Below are 23,927 nucleotides of genomic sequence, written 5' to 3'. Positions count from 1 at the left end.
TTTTAAAAATAAAAAGTACACTCTGATCTCTCGTGCTCGCTCTGCTTCCTCTTCTGATTAGCAAACACATACTGTTCCCTTTAACAGCACATATACCCAGGGATGACACACGCTAAGGAATAGCTTATGCCACCTTCTTTTATGTGATTCTGATGGTGAAAAAAGCAACATCACTACCCTGTGGTATAACTAATGGGAAATAATTGGCAATAATCATACAACTTTAAGTTCCCTTTGTTGCAGAGTAGCTGTGACAGTGAAGTGTGTAACTAGTTTAGCTAACCATCGCGAGAAATTTATAGCGAACTGGCATTTACTTTATTTATCTAAGCTACTTGCATTCTTGCTATTTGCAAGAGAACTTATATTTATTTTGCTGATAAAATCATGTAGTTATATGCTGAACTGTCTGTATGTGTGGAAAATCTGCTATAGATTAGTTCAGTATCTTTCTACTGAGATTATAGTAAATTACATTATTAAGGCTCCAGGAAAAAGATGAAAGGAACACTTTCAAATTAGACTATGCATGTAAATCCATGATTCTTGTCTGACAACATGTTCCCTTTCTTTCCAGCAGTACAAAAAACTTCCATTGCTTAGCCTCAGTCCCAAGGAATACATTTCTTATCCTTGTCCCAAGTTTTTGCTGCCTAACTACTACCTCTCTTCTTCCTTGCTGTCTCCTTCCTTGCCTGATTTCCATCTGGTTTTCCGAAGCATCGCCATCAGAATCTTATTTTCTCTCCTGTTATTTTGATTTTACCATCCCCATTCCCCCTGCAGAGCACAGCTAATTCGAATGTGTCGAGATTTTTGCTTTAGACTGCAACAGCAGCCTTGATCCTCTATCTTTTCATCTGCCACCTCTCCCATCTGTTCCACAAGCAATGCCAGCCTTGACTCCAGCGTTGTTTTTTATTCCCATCATGTTCTTATTCCTCTTTCCATGCCAGCGTCTGTGTTTGAAATACGAACCCTACGCCCATTTTTCAGGTCAGTTCTTAATCATTGAAATTCCTCTTTCGCCTTGCAATCTTTTCTGTCACCTGTGAGAAATGTATTACTTATTCATAACGAAAAGCCCTTTGGAGATGATGAAGACATCAGATTTCATATACTGGTGGACTGTATTCTGCCGAGGTATGGTACTTGTCAAAGCACCAGTACTTGTCAAATCGCCTCTCCACCTCAGTTCCCTGCATTCCTAAACAACACGTGAAAGTGTTAAAAGGCAAATACAAGCTGACAAGAATGTTGTCGTCTGCTCTCTGTTGACATATCTGGGATACACTTTTGTTGTTACTCATTTTCTGATTTCTACTCACTTGTGACTTGGACCTTTTTTCTGTACAACAGAAGCAATTTCCTGAAAGCTAGGTGTTTTCTCCCTCAGCAATCGCAGCACCACGCGGGGATCTCGCATCTTCAGAATCCCAAGTGATGACACCGAGGAGCAGCTCCGGATCCACAGGTTACGGACAGGTTGAAACCCAAGGCCGGTATGTGCCTGTGATCATAAAACCTGTGTATATGCCTGCTCAAACACTCCTTATGGCTGTGCTTGACTGTGGATATTGTAGGAGGTTGTTTCTGTCCCCACCGCGAGCGTGCGGTGGTAGGATTTTGAACAAGGATCCTGGACAAATACCAGCCTGTGGGAAACGGACCGTGTAATGATCATCCTCAGCACAGAGCAGGCACGTTCTCTATTTAATGTTTCATTCATAAAAAACTAGCCATAAAATATATGCTTACCCCACCTGCCTTAGGAACCGGGAGAGATCAGCTGATCTTTTCCGAGTTTGAACTTGTTGCGATTCTTGAATAGGTCAAAAAACTTCAGAGACTTGACTTCTTTTTGTAACCTGACAAGGTAAAATTAGCTCATGAACAGTGAACTTCTGTAGAGAATGGAAGTCCTGACAGCAGTACTGCCCTGCTCGTCAACACTGTAATTCGTTATTAATCCCGTGACCTCGCACGGGATTCGGGATAGCATTCACAGAAGCTTTGCAAAGGTGCTTTCCACCGCAGCAGAACTAATGAATCCCTAACTTTTTACGTTAAAATCCTTAATCTAAGTAAGACTGCTTCTCATAATGTTCCACAGTGAAGGAGTGAATCTCTCCTGCTTAACTTCTTGTCTGGAACAGCATCTGTGCGCTCTCATTGTTGTGGTTGCACAATGCTTCGAGGCCCAGAGCCCTCGGAAGGAGCAGGAGAGCTGCAGTGGCCATGCTGGCGGTCGCCCTGCTTTTGGCCTGGAGGCCAACGGCTCAGGTGCCAACCCAGGGGAGGGGGCTAGGGCACCGTGCCACCTCTGTCCCTGGGCGCTGGGCTGCCCACCTCCAGGCTGCCCAGTACAGCACAGGCAATTCGGGTGGCTGTTAACACAGCAAGATATACGATGGTAACAGACTGCTTTTCTGCTCCCCCCACAGCAAAGTACAACAAAATTCACCATGGTCACCAAGGGAGTAACAGAAACCTCCATTTTTCTGCTTCGGTAAGGGTCTTACAGAAGTGGCAGAAGGTACCTGGGTATCCGTTTCCATTTATACCAGTACCACTGGTCACAGCCATAACTGCTCCACACCGACCTGGCAGTCTAACCTGGTTTCATGTGTCCACATGTAACGGAGACATTTTATAAGCAAATTGTGTAAAGCTGCGTATTTTATTCTTTTTTTTAAAAAAAATATTTTTAGAAGTAAAAAGAAAAAATCAAACCAACCTTTCTTTTTACAAGACAGATGTTTTTGTTACAGATTTGGTTTCAAAAATGGCTGTGTTATTACAGTGCATTTTATTTAGATCGCTTTTATAGTTTTATAATTTGGTCAAGGCTTTTGTCACTAGGAAAATAAAGGGAAATTTCAGCATAAGAGATCAGTCCAATGTTCCCTGTTGTGTTTTTAATCAAAAATAATAGAAAAAATATATCAATCATATAAAAACACTTGATGAAATGTTAAAATAATGTATTTTACAACACGAATAGGTGACATATTAAGCTGTTGTAGAAGTTATAATATGCAGCTGAAGCACTTAGCAACTTTAAAAATAAAGTAAGTTGGAGGAACAGATAGAATTGCATGAAACAAGATAATAATTCCTTTCTTCAGGAAATATCCAAAAGATACAAAGTTTTTGTTTTGTTTTGTTCAATTACCCACTTCAGGCGTTTCACACTATTCTTTGAAAAATCAGATAAAAAGTAAGATATAAGATTAAAAGGACTGTTGTGATTTGAAACACCAGCTCTCTCATCCTTATCATTATGATCTTTCAGCAACAGAAGTATCTTTTGGGTTCACTGTTTACTTCCTTGGTATCAATAGTTTTTATCTTGAGAAAATCATCTTGTCAAGAAACAGCTCACTCGAGTTATCACGGGAATGTACAGCGTCGTGCTCAACAGAAGTTTATTTTTAGTTCTGAAAAACCACTTTGGTGGTTCAGTCCCAGAACTAGTTCACAGCACAGATAAGAGATATTTTTACTTTCACCTCTGCATAGGCACATCTTTCCAGAGTTTAATTGTGATAGTGTGGTGTTAATGACAAGCTTTTACAGAAGGAGAAAAACCAAACCAGAAATGTAAGAAAAAATAAACAATTCTTATGAGGTGCCTAATTACATACTTTGGACTAGAAATACATCTACATCATAGTAAATGCACAGAAAATAATGTTCTTCTAACTGCGTAATTGCTTTAAATATAGGGTTTAATAGCAGAGCTTATAGCATAAAAATTTCTGATTATAATATTTGTGGCATCAAGGACAACCTAGATGAAGCTGCTTGTCTTTACTGAAACTTCATTTGTGTTACAATGGAAAGTTATACAGATTAACTGCTAGCCATTATTAGAGTCTATGTAGTCATCATTTAACCTGACACTTGCCTATATTATTCCTTGCTAATTGCGTTGCAGTAATAAGGTGTACGCACAGAGACGATGTGCAAGGCAGCTGGGTTCTGAACAATTTTAAATTTACGGTTTCCTTTCAGTACAGGTCAGCGTGCCTGGCGCTAGGAATGCAGCAGGGGCTGGAAAAGAAAGACAAGCTGACGGTGCTTCAAGGGCAGCTCAAAGATGATAGTACAACAGCCGCCTAATTTTGGACTTCAAAGCATCACCGTCCTGACTTTAAACCAGCTACAAAGGAAAGCAGCCTACAGACAGAGTCAGGATTTATGCCACAGCTTGGGGATACATGGGCCAACAGGAGGTGCACTCCTACAGGGATCCCTCCTCTTCTCCAACTCCTGGCTGTACCCAGCCTGTCCGTACCAGCCGTAGCTACTGTGAATACAGTGTTTATGCCTTTCTGTTAAATCAAACAGACCTGCTAATATGATCCAATGCACTTACTTCCTATGACTAAAGCTATAAAAAGTCTTCACTGATGCAATCTGAAGTAACTATGAGTACTGAGATGCATTTTCTGGAGGCGAACCCTCTCCGAATTTGCCTCTGTTCTGCTGGTGTCCCTGTCGTTTTAGTAGTACTAACAAAATCAGACCTTTGTTTTAGAGAATGGTCAGCTGGAGAAATAAATGTTAAAGGCAATTAAATGAGCTTACCCAAAACACAAAAGGCCTCCTTTAGAAAAAGCAGGGGAAATATAAAGAGATGAGAAACTTCTCGCCTCAAATGTGTATCCAGAATCATCCGGTTCTTACTCATGTTTTCATACCAGAATAGCAGCAATAGTTCAGATTTTCTTTACAGCAAAAAGAATTCAGTTATTTGAGGCAGTTAGGGAAAATCACAGCTCTCGCCACCGCTCTGAGCGCTACTGCTGAACAAGATAGCAGAATGCAATTTGACTTCTCTGCAGCCATTGCAGCACTGCACATAAAAAAGAGCCTGTAGTATAAAAGCTATGCTGTGGAGTGGCATTTTCTCCATTCCTCATCTGATTATTTTATGATTTTATTAATTATAACTAATCTCAATACAGTGCCTCATTAAATGAACAGACAATCTGGAGTTATTGACAAACGATTGTGTGGCACGTTTGGATAATCAATTACAGTAATATCCCATGAAGTGACAGTGAAGTTAAATGGATTGAAAACACCACTCCTCATGGGCTCCCACAATCTTGTCGTTTTGGATGTCAACCATGAGAAACCCCTGCTTTCTGAGAAGGGCAGTGCTGGGCTTCCACTCCATCCCAGAGAAGGCAGTAAGCAGACCTGGGTCAGACGGGTGCCTGGCCTTCACTGTTAACTCCTGTATATAAACCAGTGCCCAAGTGGTTACATCTGCGCTGCTGGGGGGCTATCGTCCCATAAAGGAGAGACTGTACCACCTAGTGCAAGCTTCCCAGCTCAAGGATTTAGCTAACAAACCCCAGGAAATATCCACATATTTTACTATCCCTTCTATTAATTTATTTACTAGCAAATGGCTTAATCTATTTCATTAATTACTGTATAGCATGACTAGTACTAACAATCTAGTAAAATACTGGTTACCAAGTAATCACAAAAAATACTTATGCATTACATTGCGTGTGACAACACTTGTCCTCAACTTGCAATCGAAAGAGTTACTCCGTACTATAGTATGGGATTTAATACCCCAAAGCCCACATAGCTCACTCTGTGCCATGGCAGGGGATGATTTATTTTACAGGGAACTGGAAAAATGCATTGTATGATATGGATGTACTTGGAAAATACCAGCCAAATAAAATAAAAATAATGGAAGGGGAAAACAGTGTTATTAAATCCTGACAAGCTGTTCTTATGAAGACTTAGTCATTAGAATGCCATCATATTAAATATGGATATTTATGCGTATGTACATTAAATTATAGATCAATAAATGTACCCTTTCAAAAGATACAACTTCTTCTTTTGTTATTCTGCAGATTATTTTGTGGAATTTGGATCTGAGGAACTGTGAGGTTATTTTTTAAGAATCCTTTTGAGAGATCAGAAAGGAGTAATATTAAAGGGAAGTATGTGTACACGCAGTGGGTTTGATCCTCCTCTGAGAGTAAATCAGAAAGAAGCACAGTGTAAAGCCAACGTAAATGAGGGGGAATATCAGGCCCTTGAAATCAGAGCCAGACTACTTCCAGAAATGTTAAGACTGGGAGAAGGCAAATATAGATCGCACTACCATATACTATTGAATACAGTATTAATAATGAGTGAAATAATTTTTATTATTATTTGCATGCATTACCGTAGTGCCTTAAGGCAGCGTGCAACATATAGCAACCGATTATTTTTTGTCCCAGCCATGCCCAACCTGAACAGCAGGCCCTCGGTGCAACAGAAGGCACCTTGTCATTGTCTGCCCTTTGATGTAGGGGAACAGAAGGAAACAGAGGGACTCGCCTGCCAGACTGGCACGGGAGGCTTGGGAAGGGGCGCCTGGATCGCTGTAGTTACTGGATATTGTGTTTAGCCACGGACTGTCAGCCGTGTACGATGCTCAAACAGGCTGCACACAGAGCCATGCCTTCGGTCCCGTCACGTGCCACTCAGCTCACAGCAGCCCTGCTGCTGCTTGGGCGGAGAAAAGATAATTTCATCGATTGAATTCTTGCAGCACGAACTGGCAGAAAGACCACACCACAGGACAGCATGCTGGTCAGGTGCAGCTGTGGGGTGGGGGTGGACAGGACTACCTGGTCTTTTCTACAAAGCTCTATTTTCCTTCTCAGCTGAGAAGTGAAACTGTCAAAAGAATCAGTGTTGTCCTGCCTTTTAAGGCTGGAATCTCCTCTCAGCCAAAATAATTTATTCCAATTGTCAAAGCTCATCAGACTCTCAGCATGAGTCTTGCATAAATGGATTTATTCCTGGCTGTTTCATTTGCACACTCCATGAAATTTTTTTCCACCTATTTAATTTCATCAAGACTTTTTTTCACAGAGATTAGTAAACTTGCTGCAAGAACACTGTAATGTGAAATACACTATCTCTTTCCTATATTCCTGTGGAAAAAAATAGGGTAAACCACAATATGCTTTAATAATTCATATGCTTAGAAAAATTCCCGATTTAAAATGCTGTTCCTGAAATGGGAACAATATGGAAGCATATGATAAATAAAGCAATAAAGCCACAGTTACGGGTAACAGATAATAAAGTCCTGCCAACTTGGATATGCATTTCCTGTTTAAAAACTCCCGTGCTAAAATTCACAATATTCAGTAGTCTACAGCAGTGGCGTAAAATACTCCCATGAAACTGCCGTGTCTGGGAATATTACTATGGCATCATCGTCATTGCTTTTCTAAATCAAGTGCCTCTCTGCTGCAAGAAAACTCATCAGGTGGAGAATGTGATGAAGACACCACTGCAAGGGCACAGGGCTCAGGAAACCTCACTGCGTGTCCCTTTGGCCGGTTTGCATCGCGTGCAGCTCCCAGGGCAGGGCCGGTGCAGGGAGGGGGTCAGCCCCCTGCCCACGCCTTGCGGGCACCCACAAGGGCTTCAGCAGCAGCGCATCCTCTGAAGCTTTCTGGGCTTTGCACCACAGCAAGAAAAGGGCTTTTCTTGTCCAGAGAAAACAAGCAGGACCAATGCAATCCTCCTCTGCTGTCATGCACATTTCGTTTTTCATTTAAGAAATTTATTTATTTCCAAAGTTTTCACCTCTGGGAGACAACCAGCTTGAAAACATGAAGAATTAATACATAAAGACTAAAGTTTAATTCCACGAAGTAGATTATAGCTTATGGTGGACGCTGTATATCATTTGTATTTGCTTGGAAAAAGAAGATTGTTTCTGTAATAGCCTGAAGCACATCCAGAAGGGGAATGGAAGCAGAGCTGCCTCGGCAGCTGACACAATCAGACAGCTATTTTCAAAAGCCTGTGAAGATTTTACACCCTCCAGTAGGCTGAGGCTAAACAGGATTTGTCAGAAGCAGGAGCAGGTAGCAAGATAGGCTTTGTCAAAAGCAGAAACGATGCTGGAGTGGTATTGGCCAAACCCATTAGTCTTTACAGGCCGTTCCTGTCAGTGTTGTGCCTTTGAAACAGCCAGTCTTCAAATTAATGTTTTCCAATGAGCTGGCCTTTGGGAGTCAAAGAAACAAACAAATTAATCTGAAAGAACGAGCCTGTCTTGAGACACTGATAAATCTGTTATGACAATGTAAGGCTTATTAAACACTGAGAAATGTATTTCCGTAGCCTCTGGGTCAAATGCAAGTTTTAAGGTTAATAGAGGAAATCAACATTTAAAAAAACATCACATGGACTACTTTTTTTTTTTTTTTTTTTATTCTGCTTTTGAAGAGAAATTAATGATTCAATACACTTAATTCCAAAACATGATGCATGTAATGAGGTCTTATCCAAATAATATAATATTTTGCGTTATAGGGACATAACTGAAATGGAGTAACATAGTTGATGCTAAGATTTGAGAAACAAGGGAGTCCCAGGTTTTTTCATATATTGTTGTTCATCTCTTCCTGAACACCAGCACTGGCTTGCCTTCATGAGCTCCATCAGTCCCCGGCACAACCTCTACTCTGGCTGCATGGACATGAACGGTGGGACAGCTGGAGCGTGTTGCAGGGCGCTTCGCAGAAGGGGAAAGCTGAGCAGTGCTGTTGATGATCATGACGTGCTACAGCCAACGCGGGTGGAAGCACAGGCACTGCCTACACGCAGGTTTTCCTCAGCAGCAGCTGCAGTTTCAGCAGAGATTTTTCATGCTATTTGTGGCGCTAGAGAAAGATTCTTCTGAGTTGAAAGGTTTTTGCAGGGAGCAACGGTATGACTTGATCTGCTATACTCTGGAGGGTTTCTTGGGCCAAAAAATCTCTTGAGTTTTCTTCAAGTGAAACTTCTCCCACTGTGGATATTCAGAGAAAGAAACAGACATACACAGATATGTATGAAAACCCCTACACGATCTATTGCCACAGCCTGAAGAACTCATCAGGCGGAAAAGAGTTACCCAGGCCACAGTCCTCATCCTGCTTCCTTTCAAAGTACCTCACGTTGCTTAAGCAACTGCCTGGTGGGACAGAAACTCGGTCGCCCACGTCGCCTTGCCGGTGGGTTTCTGTCACTGTGAATCATGCTTTCAGGCAGTAAGGGGAAAGACTGTTAATTTTCTTGTACTAAAAGGTATGTGCTTAATGTACCTGGGGTCTCTCTGCGAGAGCCAACAGTGCCAGGCAGGCTTCGGACTGACCTTGATGCTCCAAAGGAGAGCTGACCCGCCGGCTTGAAGGCCCCCCAAAAACCTTCCCTGTCAGGGGGCGTCAACCGATGCTGCCCTCCCAACCCCCGGCGGGCACGGACATGTGAAGAAACTGCGTGGGAAAGCAGTTGCTGCCCCTCAAACCCAGGGTGGACCTCCACAGACAACGTGGAAGCTAAAAAAGACTTTTATGGTCTTAAGACTCATTAGTTTCACTAGGGTTTTTAGTCTCATTATTCATTTAAAAGGTCACGATCTAATATCCACTATTAGGGAATTTAAACAGAATAGCTCTTTTAAGTGTAAAAGGGATAGTCTTATGACCTTGTTCGTGCTCAGATGGGCAAATCCAATTCACTCCTTTACACGTGCATCGGTTCTGGAAAATTAGCTGCATTTTTGGCACTACCAGTGAACCTCTGGTCAGTACACACAACTAAATACGGCAGAAATGCTGGATGCCATCGAGACCCATGGATAAAATATTTCACATCTTTCTTGGGCCAACTTTGGCATCTTTCACGTCACCATTGGGAAGCAGTAATGCAGTTCTAGCACACAGTGCAGCGGGCACAGCCCCATTTCGCAGGCACTGGCTGACAAACGCCCACACGAGCCAACTTCACGCCAGCTGTTCGAGTGTAAGAGGCAGGGCAGCGTACCGCTTTGTGGGGGTTAACACCAAAGTATATTTTCCCATTTCCTACGCCAGCAGGTAGGCTTCCCAGCCGGAGCTCACCGTTGCCATGGCTACATTGCCAGCCGTCCCCAAGTCAGCTAGCTTAAAGCTAATTTGGATAAACCTGCATTAGCTGCAGACATTTTAGTGACTGTGGTGTAGACATATTCATAGCAACGAAGGGTTTTTCAGAAAGATTTCAAAATAGCCGTGTAATCCTTCTTTTAACTGTCTGCTGGCACTGTCACGCTGATGGGAAGGGGCAGGTGCTGGCAGGCAGGGGTGGGTGACTGCCCCCAGCAAGCCAACATGCAAGGGAGCCCTGCCGGCAGCCCGGCCTGGTCGGGCCTGGTCTGACACAATGGTATAGGCAACCCCAGAATGGGGGGAACTTAATATCTTTAAAGCTGCATTTTGTTTTCTGTATGTTTTCGTTTGTTTTTTCAAGGGTAGAGCTTTGTATGAAAAGAACTGGTTTCTGTATATTTCTGGCACCGCAGAGCTTAATTTTCCTTTTCTTTAAAAGTAATTCTTTATGGTCATACAAAAAGAAGGTAACTTACGTTATTACTATACAGAGAAATTAAACTGTTAGACACAAATTAAATTTTAGGCACAAACAAAACTATTATTCAATCTGTCTGTATCTGACTTTCCTTTTCTTCCCACTTTATCTTCTCTAATCCTGGAATTAGCATACCAAAGCACTAAGTAACAGCGTCCTATCATTCCCTTATCTGCTATGCACCGCATTTGTACTCATTTCAGCACTAAGCTATCTCCATAGCCTGAAAAATCACTTGACATTGCATATATTCAGGTTGCACTCCCTTGGAAATAAATAATTTATTGCTACCTATTCTATAAATATCCTCAGCACGAGTCATCCAATAACCATAACGGTAAGCTGCTTTAATTAAAGAAGAGACCAATGGTCTCAACTGTAGTATAACGTCTCTTAATAGAGTGCCTCAACAGCTACGACATAGTGCTTAAATAAGTTATCGTCTCTCTTCAGAGTAAAATATTTTCAAATAAAGACTACCTGGAAGTGCATTTCCTTCCAAATGATTATACACCTGGATCGACCCCTGCGCTCGTGCTCACTGAAACTACCCCAAAAGGCAGAGCTACTACTGGCTCTTTTGATGGGTCGTAGGGCACTGGGGAGACCCTCCCTCTACCCAAAAATTTTCTGCTGCCACGTCCAAATGAATTTGAAGACTTTGAAGACTGAAAGCTGCTTGGCAATGTTTCCAAGCGGTCAATCTTCTGTACGCTGCGCTTACAGAAATCAACTGCCTTCCTCGCTCATGACAGACTGTTCACAGACACCATCTCAGCTACAATTAACACAAGACTGAAAAAAAAGGAGGTGCTAAAACCCACTACAGAGCTGCTCCTAAACCCGGGTGTCAGACGTGAGTTGAACTCGCGTGAGGAGGTAAGATGCGGATTGCTCTACACAGCACATTTCCAACACCCTGAGAGGGAGTTAATGCATAACAGCTGATGGACTTTTCAAGCTACATCCCTACTTACCACACAGCTTAAATGTGTGGATGCAGTTAAGAAATTAATTAATTCACCTCCCTGGAAATTCCTGAGGCAGTGTTTGAATGTGTTCTAAAGTTCTGAAATGGTAAGATCCCTAAAGGGCAATGACAGTATGAAAGAAAGGAATGAACGATTTGGACACTACCCCTTCATGCTTAAGAGCCTAGAAAATACTGAGGTTTATTTTGAGGGTAGAACAAAAATTTGTAACTCTCCTTCCAGTAAACAGGAGAACTTCAAGTAAATGTCAGCTGAAACACAGATGGTGTCTCCCTCAGAAACAGATTTTTGCTGTAATGCAGTTTGCTCAAACATCATGACTAGTTAATCTAGCTACTAATGTGTATGTACTTCATGAGTCTCACCTTTGCTACTACTCAAATGCCTTACTTTCTACATTTTTAAATTCATACTGCATGCCAAGTTTCTATAGCTGTCCATTGATTTTATGCCCATTTATTTTTTATTAATACTTTCCTCCTTCATATTATCACTATCGAGTAACGTCCTTTACTGCCTATACAGCTTTATATTTGCACCTCGTTCTGCAAATCAGTCAACAGGCAGAATTTTACAACTAGAGGGTGCTGGAGGACCATAATGTGACATGGTATGCAAAACTCTCAATGACCTTTAGTGGAAAGAAGAAAAATAAAATAAATCAATTATTACTGCTCAGTAGGACAAGTTAATGTATTCCAAGGTAATACAAATACTGCAAGTATCTAGTGTAAGTAAAAAGAAAATTAATACTTTATAGCTCATATTGGTTTATTTTAAATTTTGTTTCAAATTTGCTGTTAAACTGCTTCTGTCCTTAGTTTTTGTGCTGTAATGAATGAAAAGCCTTTATTGTAACAATACACATTCCTTTTGCTTCCTTTTTTTTTTGTGAGCTGGAAAGCAATTACAGTGTATTATTGATTAAATGTTTCATGATAAAACACAAAAGCCATCAAGTAAGCAGGAAAGCAAGAAGGAACAAAGAATAATTCAACAATAAAACCTATAATTGAGATTATACAGATAGAATGTAGACATTAATTACAGATAAATCATTTAAGAAGAGTTCTAACAAGAAAATTATCTTCCAAAATTCATACATTTTCCAACATAATTATTTTCTTGCCTTCCAGTACTGTAAGAAAAAATACAAGTATGAGAATAAATAATATCTATAAATATAGCACTCTGTACATATAAAAATTACCCCTCCCTAACTTCCTCTCTTTGACTTATCCTTATTGCTTCTTAGAGTCTCTGACAATTCTGTACATACCTGCAACAGACAGAAATATTGAAACTCTGAACTAGACCTTAAAGACATAATTTTTTCCCTGCCCGGTTCAGTGTGGCTCAGTAATATTTGGGATTTCCCTTCCATTTCCTTGGATCGGAAAAAAATCCAAAGGACAAACTGTGGCCACCTGGCGAAGTGGTTCCCTGCAGTCTCCACAAGAAAGACGGTGGCAAGCACATGACCATGTTCTGAAGAGCAGATCTCTTCAACCCAACACGACTCATCGCAACCAGGCTGTTGATCGCAAAGCGGCAGAGGTCAGCAGAAACCCTGGCCACAGCAGATCCACAGCTGCCCAGCGAAGCCAGGCTGGCACGCTTCGCTGTTCCTGGGTTCCCACTTTTGACCTTCTGGTTGTGCATCCTATGTGGACAACGTTCACATGGTGGGCAACACCCAAGTGATCCAGCAGTGCCCCTGCGGCCTGCATTGGCTCAACACATCCTGGATGAGCCAGAAATTTAGCCCAAGTGGGTTTTTGCACTATGAAAGGTTTCACACATTTAATTCAGGCCCCTCCTAGCATATGAGGAGCCAATAATCCACTATAATTCCTTTAATAAATTGCCAAGTTAGTGAGAACTGTCTTATTTTCATATTTTAAGTAACTGTGGTGCCCCAGCTTTACAAGTGGCAAGAAAAGTTACGTTTCTCTATGGCACACTCTCAAGGGAACACACACTATTCCGCTATCTACCTACAAGCAGCTTTCTTTTGCCTGTGTTTCACCTCGTGACTTGCCCTTACGAAGGGATGTGCCTGGCACACACAGGAGGCCACAGGTCCTGCCCTACGCGCCCTGAGGAGATCACGTTTAGGTAGTCTCCATGTCATAGGGTTTCCTCTGCTAAATGGAGAGCAGCCTCCTATCGGAAGAGACTGACCACACATAGGACCTTATTCTCCAAAAAGTAGCAGCCAAATCAACGAGTTGGTGAGGGCAGCCATTAATTAACACAGAGGCACAAGGGCTCATGTCATATTTTATGATCTTTGGACATGTCTTCATTTCTACTGGTGGCTAGGTGTTAGCTTTGGTCATCCGTGCTACAACAGACAAACAAAAAAATTGTAACTATTGATGAAAATGGGATTTCATCTTGACAACAACTGGTTTGTTTAAACTGAAAGCTTTCAAGGGGATAAACAAAACAAATCAAGTAAGATGTATCCAATGCAACCACAACAAAAATGTGACATGTACTGCAGGGTTGCCAGATGCTACAGAAGGTGAGCCAGAGGACAGAGAAATGTAAAAAAGTATAACATAACCTGATACTGAACTGCACCTTGTGATGTTTCTCCAAAACTCCTGATACTTCTAGTCTAGAAAGTGGCCTGTTTGGTTTTGACCTATTGTATCTAGTTTGTGCCTAAGGAAACAGTAGTCAAAATTTGGCCCAATATTTTATTGTCAGCATATTCTCACACACTTAAGTGTGCCTCCTTGATGGATACAGTTGTTGGGTTTTCTTTCCTAAATAAGCTGATTTTACAAAATTAGTAATTCTCTGATCTTTATTTTTTCACATAGACAAGATCAGCTTGTTCAATGCTGCCTTCACTTACCAAGTCTAAATAATCTGAATTACATCTTAGCTTTTTCTTCAACAGTGCCATCTAAAATTATACAATAACAAGATGTTTGGTTGTTGGGTTTTTTTCCCTCTGGAAGTCAGCAGAAAAGCTGTTAAATACTACATATACTAGAATACTGATTTTAATAATACTCAACGTGCACATCAGTTTCATCGTCAGAAACACTTTAAATCTCTGTATGTTACTAATAACTGAGGAGCGTTATTCAGCTTTATAATGTAGTATGCATTGTCCTTCATATATATTCCTAAAGCAGGATGTATGCTGTACATTTATATACAATGTTGGTCGGAGCACAGACATTGCAGTGTCATGCTTTCATTCACGTTTCAGATGCCATATGTTCAGTACAATCGCATGGCATCAAGATGCAACATACTGCTTTGCAAATGCAAATAATTTCACACAGTGGCCTTCATGACTGGGAAGGGGTAATGAAATGGGATATATTTTACACATATGAAAAAAATAAATAAAAGGTTTATCATAAATATATGGACCAGTATATGACGTTGAAGAACAAGAAGCAAAAAGGGAACAGTGCTCTTGCATAAAGATCGATTCTCTTTGCTGCTGATGGAATGACAGGCTTGGGAGGAGGAGGCTTCTTGTTGTTCTTGGCTTGAGATTTCCCGAGCCCATTGTTGACTTCAATGGGCTTCCCATAACAGTCATAATTCGATAATTCAAAATCCCTTGGCAAGCTTCCAACGATGCTGAAATCATTGGATCTCAGATCAGATTTCGAAGTGCAAACTTTTTTGCATCTGGTCTCACCAACCTATGAAATAAAGAGTGAGGGGAATCATGATCTACTCACCATATTTCATTAACAAACTTAATGCAGCTGCTAGAGAACACCGCAAACAAACATATAGGAAATTACTTGTTGATAGGGATACATCACATCAGCCTAATTTGCTGAATGGCTGCATTATAAAGTACTTAAGGATGATCAGTCAATCATATAAACTAATCCAAACATTCATAATTGTGTAATTTTTCATGCACAGGGTGCCTCATGCTGTGCAACCTGCTATAGTTAGACTCCATTTTAAGATGATAGAAGGGGAAAGAATATTTCTGTAGAGAGTATTTCTGGAAATCAGTTCTGTGCAGAACCTGCAGGACAGATACTATTCAATATTTACATTTTTCTGAGGCCTGGAAGCTGTAGTCAGAATTAACCCTAAAATTCAGCGTTTGCTGCAACAAAGCCGATTCTGGTTCTACATAGTAGCCAGCTCAAGACCCTTTATGTCACCCTAGGGTGACCACCTCACACAGTGACAAGGCTCAGGCCAGACAATTGTACTGGCACAGACAATGTACAAGAAAAAAAGTATTTGGTGCCCTTCAAACTCCAGTGTTTTGGAGGGGGTGGGGGGAAGTTCCTATATTCCCTTCCTTGGATTTTATACACTTTCTATTTGAGGTACAATAAATCCCTAGGAGGACCAGCCCCACACTGTTCAAGGAGCCTGAATGGATTTGGGGAGAACTGACGAGGCTTTGTGACTTGGGTAAATGACTCCCAAAGTTTTATTTCAATTAGACTAATTTAATGTAAAGCGGGGGAGAAAAAAAAAAAAAAAGGAAAAAAAAAGAATACAGGTTATTAAACTGATCTGCATTATTAATAATGCCATTTGTTGACATATATAACCTGAGAGTGAGTTTGAAAAAATGCGGGTTCACAAATCAGGTTATACACATGGGCAACTAAGATTAACCTAAGTTTCACTACGGGTTCCTGGAGCCACCGATCCACTAAAATTTGATTCTTCCAAAAGCTGCCCATCCCTCCGTCCCAGCAGCCCACCTCTCCTCCGCAACGCCTTCGGGCATTTTACTCTCAGCTCTCACCACCTCTGGCCTTCTGCAGTCTTAGGCTGATAGTTTGCAATATTTGCATCATCACATTTTGTAACTAAAATGATAATAGTGAGATGCAGTACCAGACTTAAAGATGAATAAAAAACTTTCTGGAGAATATTATTAGCTTCTCTATGACAACTGCCAAGGTAACCGGGATGAAAACAACTGGGGCAGTCAGGAAAAGACCTGAGCTTTGACTGGGGCTTTCACTCCAGTTACTGACAGTGCTGATTCTGGCACCAGGTGGAAGAGAAGCATGGCACTATTCCCTCAGCAAAGAGCAGATACGCTTCCCCAGATCTGCCAGGCTTATGGCTGAGGAGAACTCAGTTCTGAAACCAATGCACTAAAACTTAAGGTGCATGTTACACAATAAAATCATGATTCCAGGTTGTAAAAAGGAAAAAACCAGACAGGTGTTTCATGACGGTAAGGCAAAACTATACACGCAATTTCCTGCAACTGTTTCCCAGTCAGCACAGAACGGACAGCCTGGGTTGGTGTTCAGCACTGTAGCAGCTGGGGCAAACTGTCCAGTAAGGTGGTGACTGAGACACGTGTGAACATGAGTATTGCGTGACCCTGAGTGACGGGGGGCTGTCAGTGAGGGATCTGAGAAGTTCCTTCCAGTGGGATCACACCCAGTGATACGGTTCATACAGACACAAAGCAGAGCCTTGTGCAACGGGAGGGTAATGTGCAGGGCTGGGGTGCATGTGAACTGAAGGGTCACAGGAATTTTACATTTTTTCCCATGGTCAAACCCAGTAAGATTTAGTAAGGCCATCACAAGAAATAGAAACCTATATGAAATTCTAAGCCTCCTTTTAGATTTGCAAACTTGTAGCCCATTCCTCATACTACCAGCGACATACTGTGTGACTCCGCAACACCAGTCATAGCCTAAGCACTCTCATTTACAACACAGAGTATTTCTGCTCCGACGGCAGTATCTAAAGTGCTCCCCAAAAAGCTGTTACAAGTCGGTTCCCATCCACTCCAGGACAGAGAGCTGAGGGAATGGTGTCCAGGTCACCTCTGCATTATAAGCAGGAGACTGCTGGCAGCATGTTCACACCGAGCACCGCTCAGTTTAGTGTCAGCTGGAGCACTGACTGATCAGGGTGACACGATTTCCCTTGTAACAGCAACCACATTTTTCATTAATAAGTATATGTTACTTCTAAAAATAATTTCTTCCATTTCCCCAGGTTTACAAATCTAATGTGCTCCTGTTTCCTACATTCAGTTGCTGCCTAGCCATAGTTTTCAATTTCTTCTCATACATCTCTTCAGCTTTCCAGTATTTCTGTTGTTTTAATCTAAATTTGTTTCAGTTGACCTACAGCTGTCCTTAAGCAAAGTGAGATAATATACATGAAAAATAGTGTATCTGCTTTTTATTCATCCTGCCTTGTGCTAGAAGCATAATGATATTCCTGAATTTTACCAAAGGCTACAGGAACCATCTCTGTGGAAAATGATGCCACAGGACTTGATTTTAGAGGATTTTAGAGTACTACGCTGAAGACTCGCAGAGAAAGTAAAACGTTGCTAAATGTTACATCGTTTTGACTTCATCCTGACACAGAACATGGCCCTGGAAAATATTTGATATCATTTGCCTTGTCGTGCCCCAGCATCACGACCCGTGGGGCAGACCCAGCCCACAGGATGCTTCCACCAGATCGATGGCTTCTCCCCTGCAGGGGATGTGGAGCCGCTGTTTGGGAAGGGAAGGCTGCTGGAATACTGCTGAGCCCCCCCATGTCCCCAGTGGCACTGGGCAGCTGCTCCTCATCCCTCGGGCGCAGGGGTGGGGGGGGTCAAGGAGGGCACGGGAAGGCAATGTGGCTCCTGAGGCTTGGCCCAAACCACAGACCCAGTTCGTCTCAGGACTGGGCTACCTTGTTGAGGTCTGGTAAGTTGAACAGGCCACCTGCCTTTCGATGAACAGCTCAGAAGTACCTAAAAATGACTCCCAGAAGCCAGAAGGCCCCTTGGGATGATCCCTTGACAAAGCCGAGGCAGACCGCTGCTGGCTGCCAAGCTCAGCACCTGCTGCTGCTGCTGCAACGGGGCCGTACCCGGTTGAGAAAGCCTTTGTTTGCAGAGTTCAAGGAATAATGTGGTAGGAAAATGGGGAAAGAGCAGAAGAAAGAAGTGCTGCCTGCACATGCAGACTGGCAGGGAGGGAGAACTAACTCCCCATCGTCGCCTCTCCCGCTTCTGGTGCTCCTCATCACTCTCCACATTTACTGCCCAAACTTGTTACACTAGATTTTCCTTTAAAAACATCCAGGATGGAGAATTTTTTCCATGACCTTGTTCCCCACAAACATATGTACCTTATTTCTAACCTGAATTTATTTGGCTTCAATTTTCAGTCACGAGGCATGACTATAGTTAGCCTGATTAACTGCTGGTACTTACAGATGGTAACAAATATAACCTTGATTTTGCATAATTCAAATGATGTAACCAGGCCGACACACAAAGCCAAGTCAAATGTTCTTAAAGAGTTTCTTTCCTCCACATCATTACCTCTGTCAAGCTAGTTTGTAATCTTTTTTAAAAAATAGTTTGATTAAATCAATAAACACACAGATCAGCTTTAATTTCACTGACCCATTTAAATTTATTAGCTAACATGGGGCTGAATTATGAATAACATTAATGATAATTAATACTTATGAATAATAATTATTAGTCAGCCCCCTGTTAGCTATGCAATATTTTCCACTGATTGATGTCAAGCTTATAATTATGCATGTTATGCCACTTAGCCTTTAAAAATACTGGCACAAAGTTAGCTTCTTGCTGTCTTTTGGAACCTTCCCAGTTTTAAAGGATTTATTAAAAAATCAACATCAATTTTCCACAGCACTCATGGACCAGCTCTTTAAAAAATCCTAGATGCAACTTAAGCTGAAATATCAATTGTAAAATGTCTATCTTTAATAGCTACTGTTTAACATCCTTGTTAGCTACTGTCAATTAAAGCTATTTCATCATCTGATTGACTACATCTGGCTTTCCCCCAAACACAGAGCAGAATATTTGTTCAACACTTTTGCCTTTTCTGCTAATTTCTGATACTTACAGCATCTCTACCTAGCATTGGATCAATACTCTTAGAACCGGTTTTTGTATTCTGGCTATACATGCAGATAACTTCCTGTTGCCCTTAATTATGCTTAGCCATAAATCCCTTTTGTTACCTACACCTATTTTCTGGATTTCAATTTACACTGATTACTACTAACTTATCCATTTGCCAGTGAGAAAAAAAGAGAAATGCTTGAAGCTGGGTATGGTTTTCCATCTTTGGGAATTTGTTTTCAGTTGTACTGTTGTTTTTTTTTTTAAAATTAGTATTGCTTTCCTTCTGATCTGTAGCTGTTTTGAACGTTGTTCTATAGCTCACCAGCATCATTTATACTTTTTGTATAAATTCTTCCACCCAGATGAGAAAAAAGAGTTTTCAGATTTGTGAAATATCTTCTTTTACAGCTCCAAAAGTACCAGAACTCGACTAAATTTGTTTTGTGCAAATAGAATGAAGATCCTTTCCAACTGACTGTTCATCCTGCCATCAAGTCCTCTTTATCTGTCAGGATGAAGTGCAATATAAAACGCCTTCATTTTGGATTCAAGAATTTTTGAGAGCAGAAGTGGGATTGCCCATAATTTCTAGCAAAGCTCCAAACATGCTGTAGCTCTGGCAGCCTCTCCGGCTCAGCATGCATCCCTCAGGCTGAAGTGCCTCCCGACTGTACCGCCGCATCCTCTGCCCTACACAGCACATCCTCTCTGCCCTAAAACCTTCTCCCCTGCTGCACCCAACCTCTTTGGCACGCAGATCCGGCACCAGTGCTGCCAGTGAGTAAATCTTCCACACAGGATGAAGGAGGAGTTTTCTAACAAACTCTCATTAATCTTTCCTGCACTTGTTTTGTGCTCCTCTCTTGCTCTTGCCATAACGATAGATGTAGAACATCAATACAGTAATGACTGTTTAGTATCAGTGTCTATCCAGACTGAGTGTATTTTCTGGTGCGGCTCAGCAGGAATTTGCTACCACATTCCAAATATTCCTTGCAAAGTACCGCGCAAAAAATATTTATACATAAAGTATCACAGAATCACGGCATAGCTGAGGTTGGCAGGGACCTCTAGAGACCATCTAGTCCATCCCCCTGCTCAAAGCAGATTGCTTGGGGCCTTTTTACACCGGTGTGTTGAATTATCTTCAAGGATGTATACGTGAGTCACTAGAGCAGAAAGTACCTACTCTGTACCTGAAATGCTGTCAGAAACTATTAAAATAGGCTGCAGCCTGTGGTTTTGTGTACAAGGTAAAATGTAAACTGGGCTTCTGGTGGTTCTACATGAAAAAGCTGAGTCTGGAGTGCCACTTGAGGGGAAAAGACAATAGGGGAAGATAGGTCACCACAGGTCATCACCACTGGTCAGGTATATTGTGAATTGGTAGAGATGAACATAACTCATATCAGGTTTCAGAGAGGAGATGTGGCTCTGGCAAGATAAGGCACTACTTCTTTTTAAAAATAACTGGGTTTAGAGCTGTTACCACCACTTGCATAGCACTATTCATCATCTGCCAGAGACATTCTTTTAGCAAATGTTCTCTCCAGCCATAAGCACATTATCTGTGGGAGACAGCTTCTATAAATGGGCTTGATGAAAATGTGACTATTCAAATCGAGGGATGCTGTTAGAGTTAACAGTGCGATCTCTCCCTGTAATCGCACCACCAGTGAAAGCAAAAGAAACTAATTCATCTTCAGAACATTTCCCTTTTCGCTTGTTTTTCTCACTGTATGATGCTGCATTGCTAGGAAACACACTCAAACTCCTACTGAGGATTCCCAGTAAAAAGCCAGTGCCAGCCGTTACCACCAGTTTGCATAATCTTCTCCTCTGCTTAGAACCGCTTCTAACTGCAGCCGCTAGGAGCTAAGGGAGCCAAACTGTACTTTCTCATGGTGTCTCGCCTGTTAAATGCATAGACATTGTCAGTCCTAGAAAAAGCACATCAGAAGTGCTTATGTTGAATTTTCTCTTTTTTCCCCTACAGATTCAGGGTGATCTTGCCAGATGGACCACTTGACTTTAATCAGACAGTCATATCTGCAAACCTCTGGGCTTAAAATGGCACTGACATTTCAAGGGTTTTTGTGAGAGGGGGCACGAGTCACAAAGCATGGACTTGGAAATGTGGTGTGCTGGCAACATACAGCTTTTACGTCAGCCAGTACCCAGGATGTGGTGGAAAGCAGACGCAGCTATGCATCCATGGAAGCTTTGCTCCATCTTTGGGTGACTGGCAAATTGTAAGTACTGTTTTCATCCTGCCACCTTCACTGTCGCTGCTGGTGACTATCAGTCACCGTCACTGACTCTACTGACACAGTGCCAAAAGCGCTTTCTGCTGGAAACTTCCAGGTGGACCCTTGCAGGTTCTGTCACAGGAGTTCTCTTGTCCTCACCCTCAATTATGAATGGCATCAAGTTTTTAATGTTTAGGGTATACTGAAAAGTTGATCCCTTTACCCAATTTCATGTCATAAAAGAGGAAAAACAGCTGCTTGTATTTTTAAGTATAACCACTTGTTTTTGTTACGGCTTGCATTTTACTAATATCAAGCGTGCCAAGCCTCCAGACCAGATTCCATTTTTATCTTTCACAAATAGTGCAAGCACGTAAATTGTTCCATGGGGGCTGGAACCAGGGGCACCTGTCTGTCCCACTTGCTTCCCTGCGCTCCCTGTGATCCTTCCCACACCTGGGATCTTCCTACCCCTGCAACCCCCCTGTACCTTACATACGGGCCCCTGCCCCAGGCCTCCTGCAGGGCATCACTGCTGCAACGCTGCATGGCTGCAAGAGGCAGGAAGAGTGCAACTCGCTGCTCGTGGAACGCTGGCAAACTGGTCTGGCATCAGGATTAGGGGCATTTAAAAGTGAGAAGAAAAAAAAAAGTAGTTTCTCTTTTTAAACTTGGCTCCCCTTTAATAACTTACAGATCTGTATCACCACCATTCAGTTAATGTCTCATAATACGTAAAGTGCTTCATTTAAGCTGGAGAAACACTTTTTAACTGAAATTATTCATGCTCTCTGTTTTGCACCACTTGGAGTTTTCTGCTCCCAGGTCCTTCCTGTTGGCTCTACCTTTGAGTCCCGTCTGGTCTATCCACCGTTTCAAGCCCAGCTACAGTGGGATTGCCAGCTACAACCTCAGCCACTTTTGCCTTGGTATCACGTCCTGTGTGGAAAGAGAACACTTCTATGGGATGCACCTGTGTTTCACGGATGCAGTTCTAAGTTGTCCTTTTCTCCTAAAGCTATACATTGGTTCATCTAAGTCTTTCCAGGTGTTTAGCCCAGTATTTGTTCTCTCCTCACACACAATCCCTACTCAAGCCTGATGAGAAACAGCTCCTGAAGTTCTGGGACAGCACTCTGGCCTCTTTTTGTTTCATATTCTTTATGCCTTTCAACATACACTTTTTTTTCCATTACCTATTTCCTTAATGTTTCCCTCCCTTGCATATTTGCCATATGAAAAATGCGTTCTCCACTTGATCATTACTAGGTCTGTATGGGAGCAATCCAAATTTTGTGGGGCAGGGTTAGTTTTGGATTAGGAGTCAGAGCTACCGAAAGATTTAGACCTGTTCTGTTTTAGGAGTTTAGTACAGGCTTGTCCAGGGCTGAGAACTTTCAAAGTACTCCTACCCAGTAGCTGGTTCAAAGAGGGAGTGCTCAGCTCGGCAGATTTATAGCATTCAAATATATCTAAAATCTGGCATCACTGCCCTACCACATCCTGATACCAAGTGATTCATTGGTTTGGGATCTTCTTCTATCTCAGCCTGGTGATCTTCCCAGAAATCACCAGCCCAGGACACCCTTGTCAGGTAGGCTGTGTTTCACAGCAGGTGGCTGGATCAGAGCTGGATCACTAGCCATGAGGGGAGGAGACCACTCAGCCACATAAGGGGTCTTTTGCAGCATGCTTTGAAAAGCTTCATTGCTTTCAAAACAATGAATACATATTTCCAATATGTCTCAGTAAGCAAATGTTTTGTAACTATCTGTATAACGATCATCAGAAGCTACACACGCCCAGGACTCCGTACAAATCCAGATTGTTGTTGCAGAGGTTATAGGTATTGGAATGCTAAAGGTCTCTCATAACAAATTGGAAGGACCCTGAAAAGTGCAGGTCAAACACGAGATGCTGGAGCTGACATTGCAAGATCATGGAGGGGGGACTGCAAGTTTTTGGAGGGCGGACTGAGGTCTGAATTGTAAAAACATCCACCCTAGACACCTTTCATGGGGAACATTGCTTAATTTTTGTGGATGACTCCCCTTCCTCTAAGTCTTCATATGCACTGTACACCCAAAGTTGTCTTCTTGAAAAAAGTTATTAAAAGATGAAAGGATAGCATAGGTAATAAAAGTTATGATTTTATTCTCCTTACGGCTATGACAACAGCAAGCACCTTAAAGGGTGTACCCACCAAGGAGAATCAGTAATTTAGTGATTTGGTTTTGTTCACAATACTGAAAAACTGTAGTTCTTTGGTTAATCTTGTCACTGATCAAGCTGAATGCTTACACTTAAGTACTTGAAATGGAAATAAATAGATTTGACGTTGCTCTGCTGGACTGTTACAAC

The 23,927-nt window shown here is 41.9% G+C and overlaps 1 protein-coding gene across 2 annotated transcripts in view; it reads right to left on the bottom strand.

Annotated features, from left to right (window-relative positions):
- Positions 1 to 12,427: 12,427 nt before the first annotated feature.
- Positions 12,428 to 23,927, bottom strand: part of GLRB (glycine receptor beta) — a 51,934-nt gene continuing 40,434 nt past the window's right edge. For both annotated transcript variants that reach the window (XM_040600899.1, XM_040600909.1), the window contains one exon: positions 12,428 to 15,115. In XM_040600899.1, the coding sequence (XP_040456833.1) occupies positions 14,819 to 15,115 (297 nt within the window). In that variant the 3' untranslated portion in view covers positions 12,428 to 14,818. The remainder of the gene's footprint in view (positions 15,116 to 23,927) is intronic.

This window comes from Falco naumanni, chromosome 1, assembly GCF_017639655.2.
Source record: "Falco naumanni isolate bFalNau1 chromosome 1, bFalNau1.pat, whole genome shotgun sequence".
Lineage (NCBI taxonomy): Eukaryota > Metazoa > Chordata > Aves > Falconiformes > Falconidae > Falco > Falco naumanni.
This window is presented reverse-complemented; position numbering and strand designations above follow the sequence as displayed.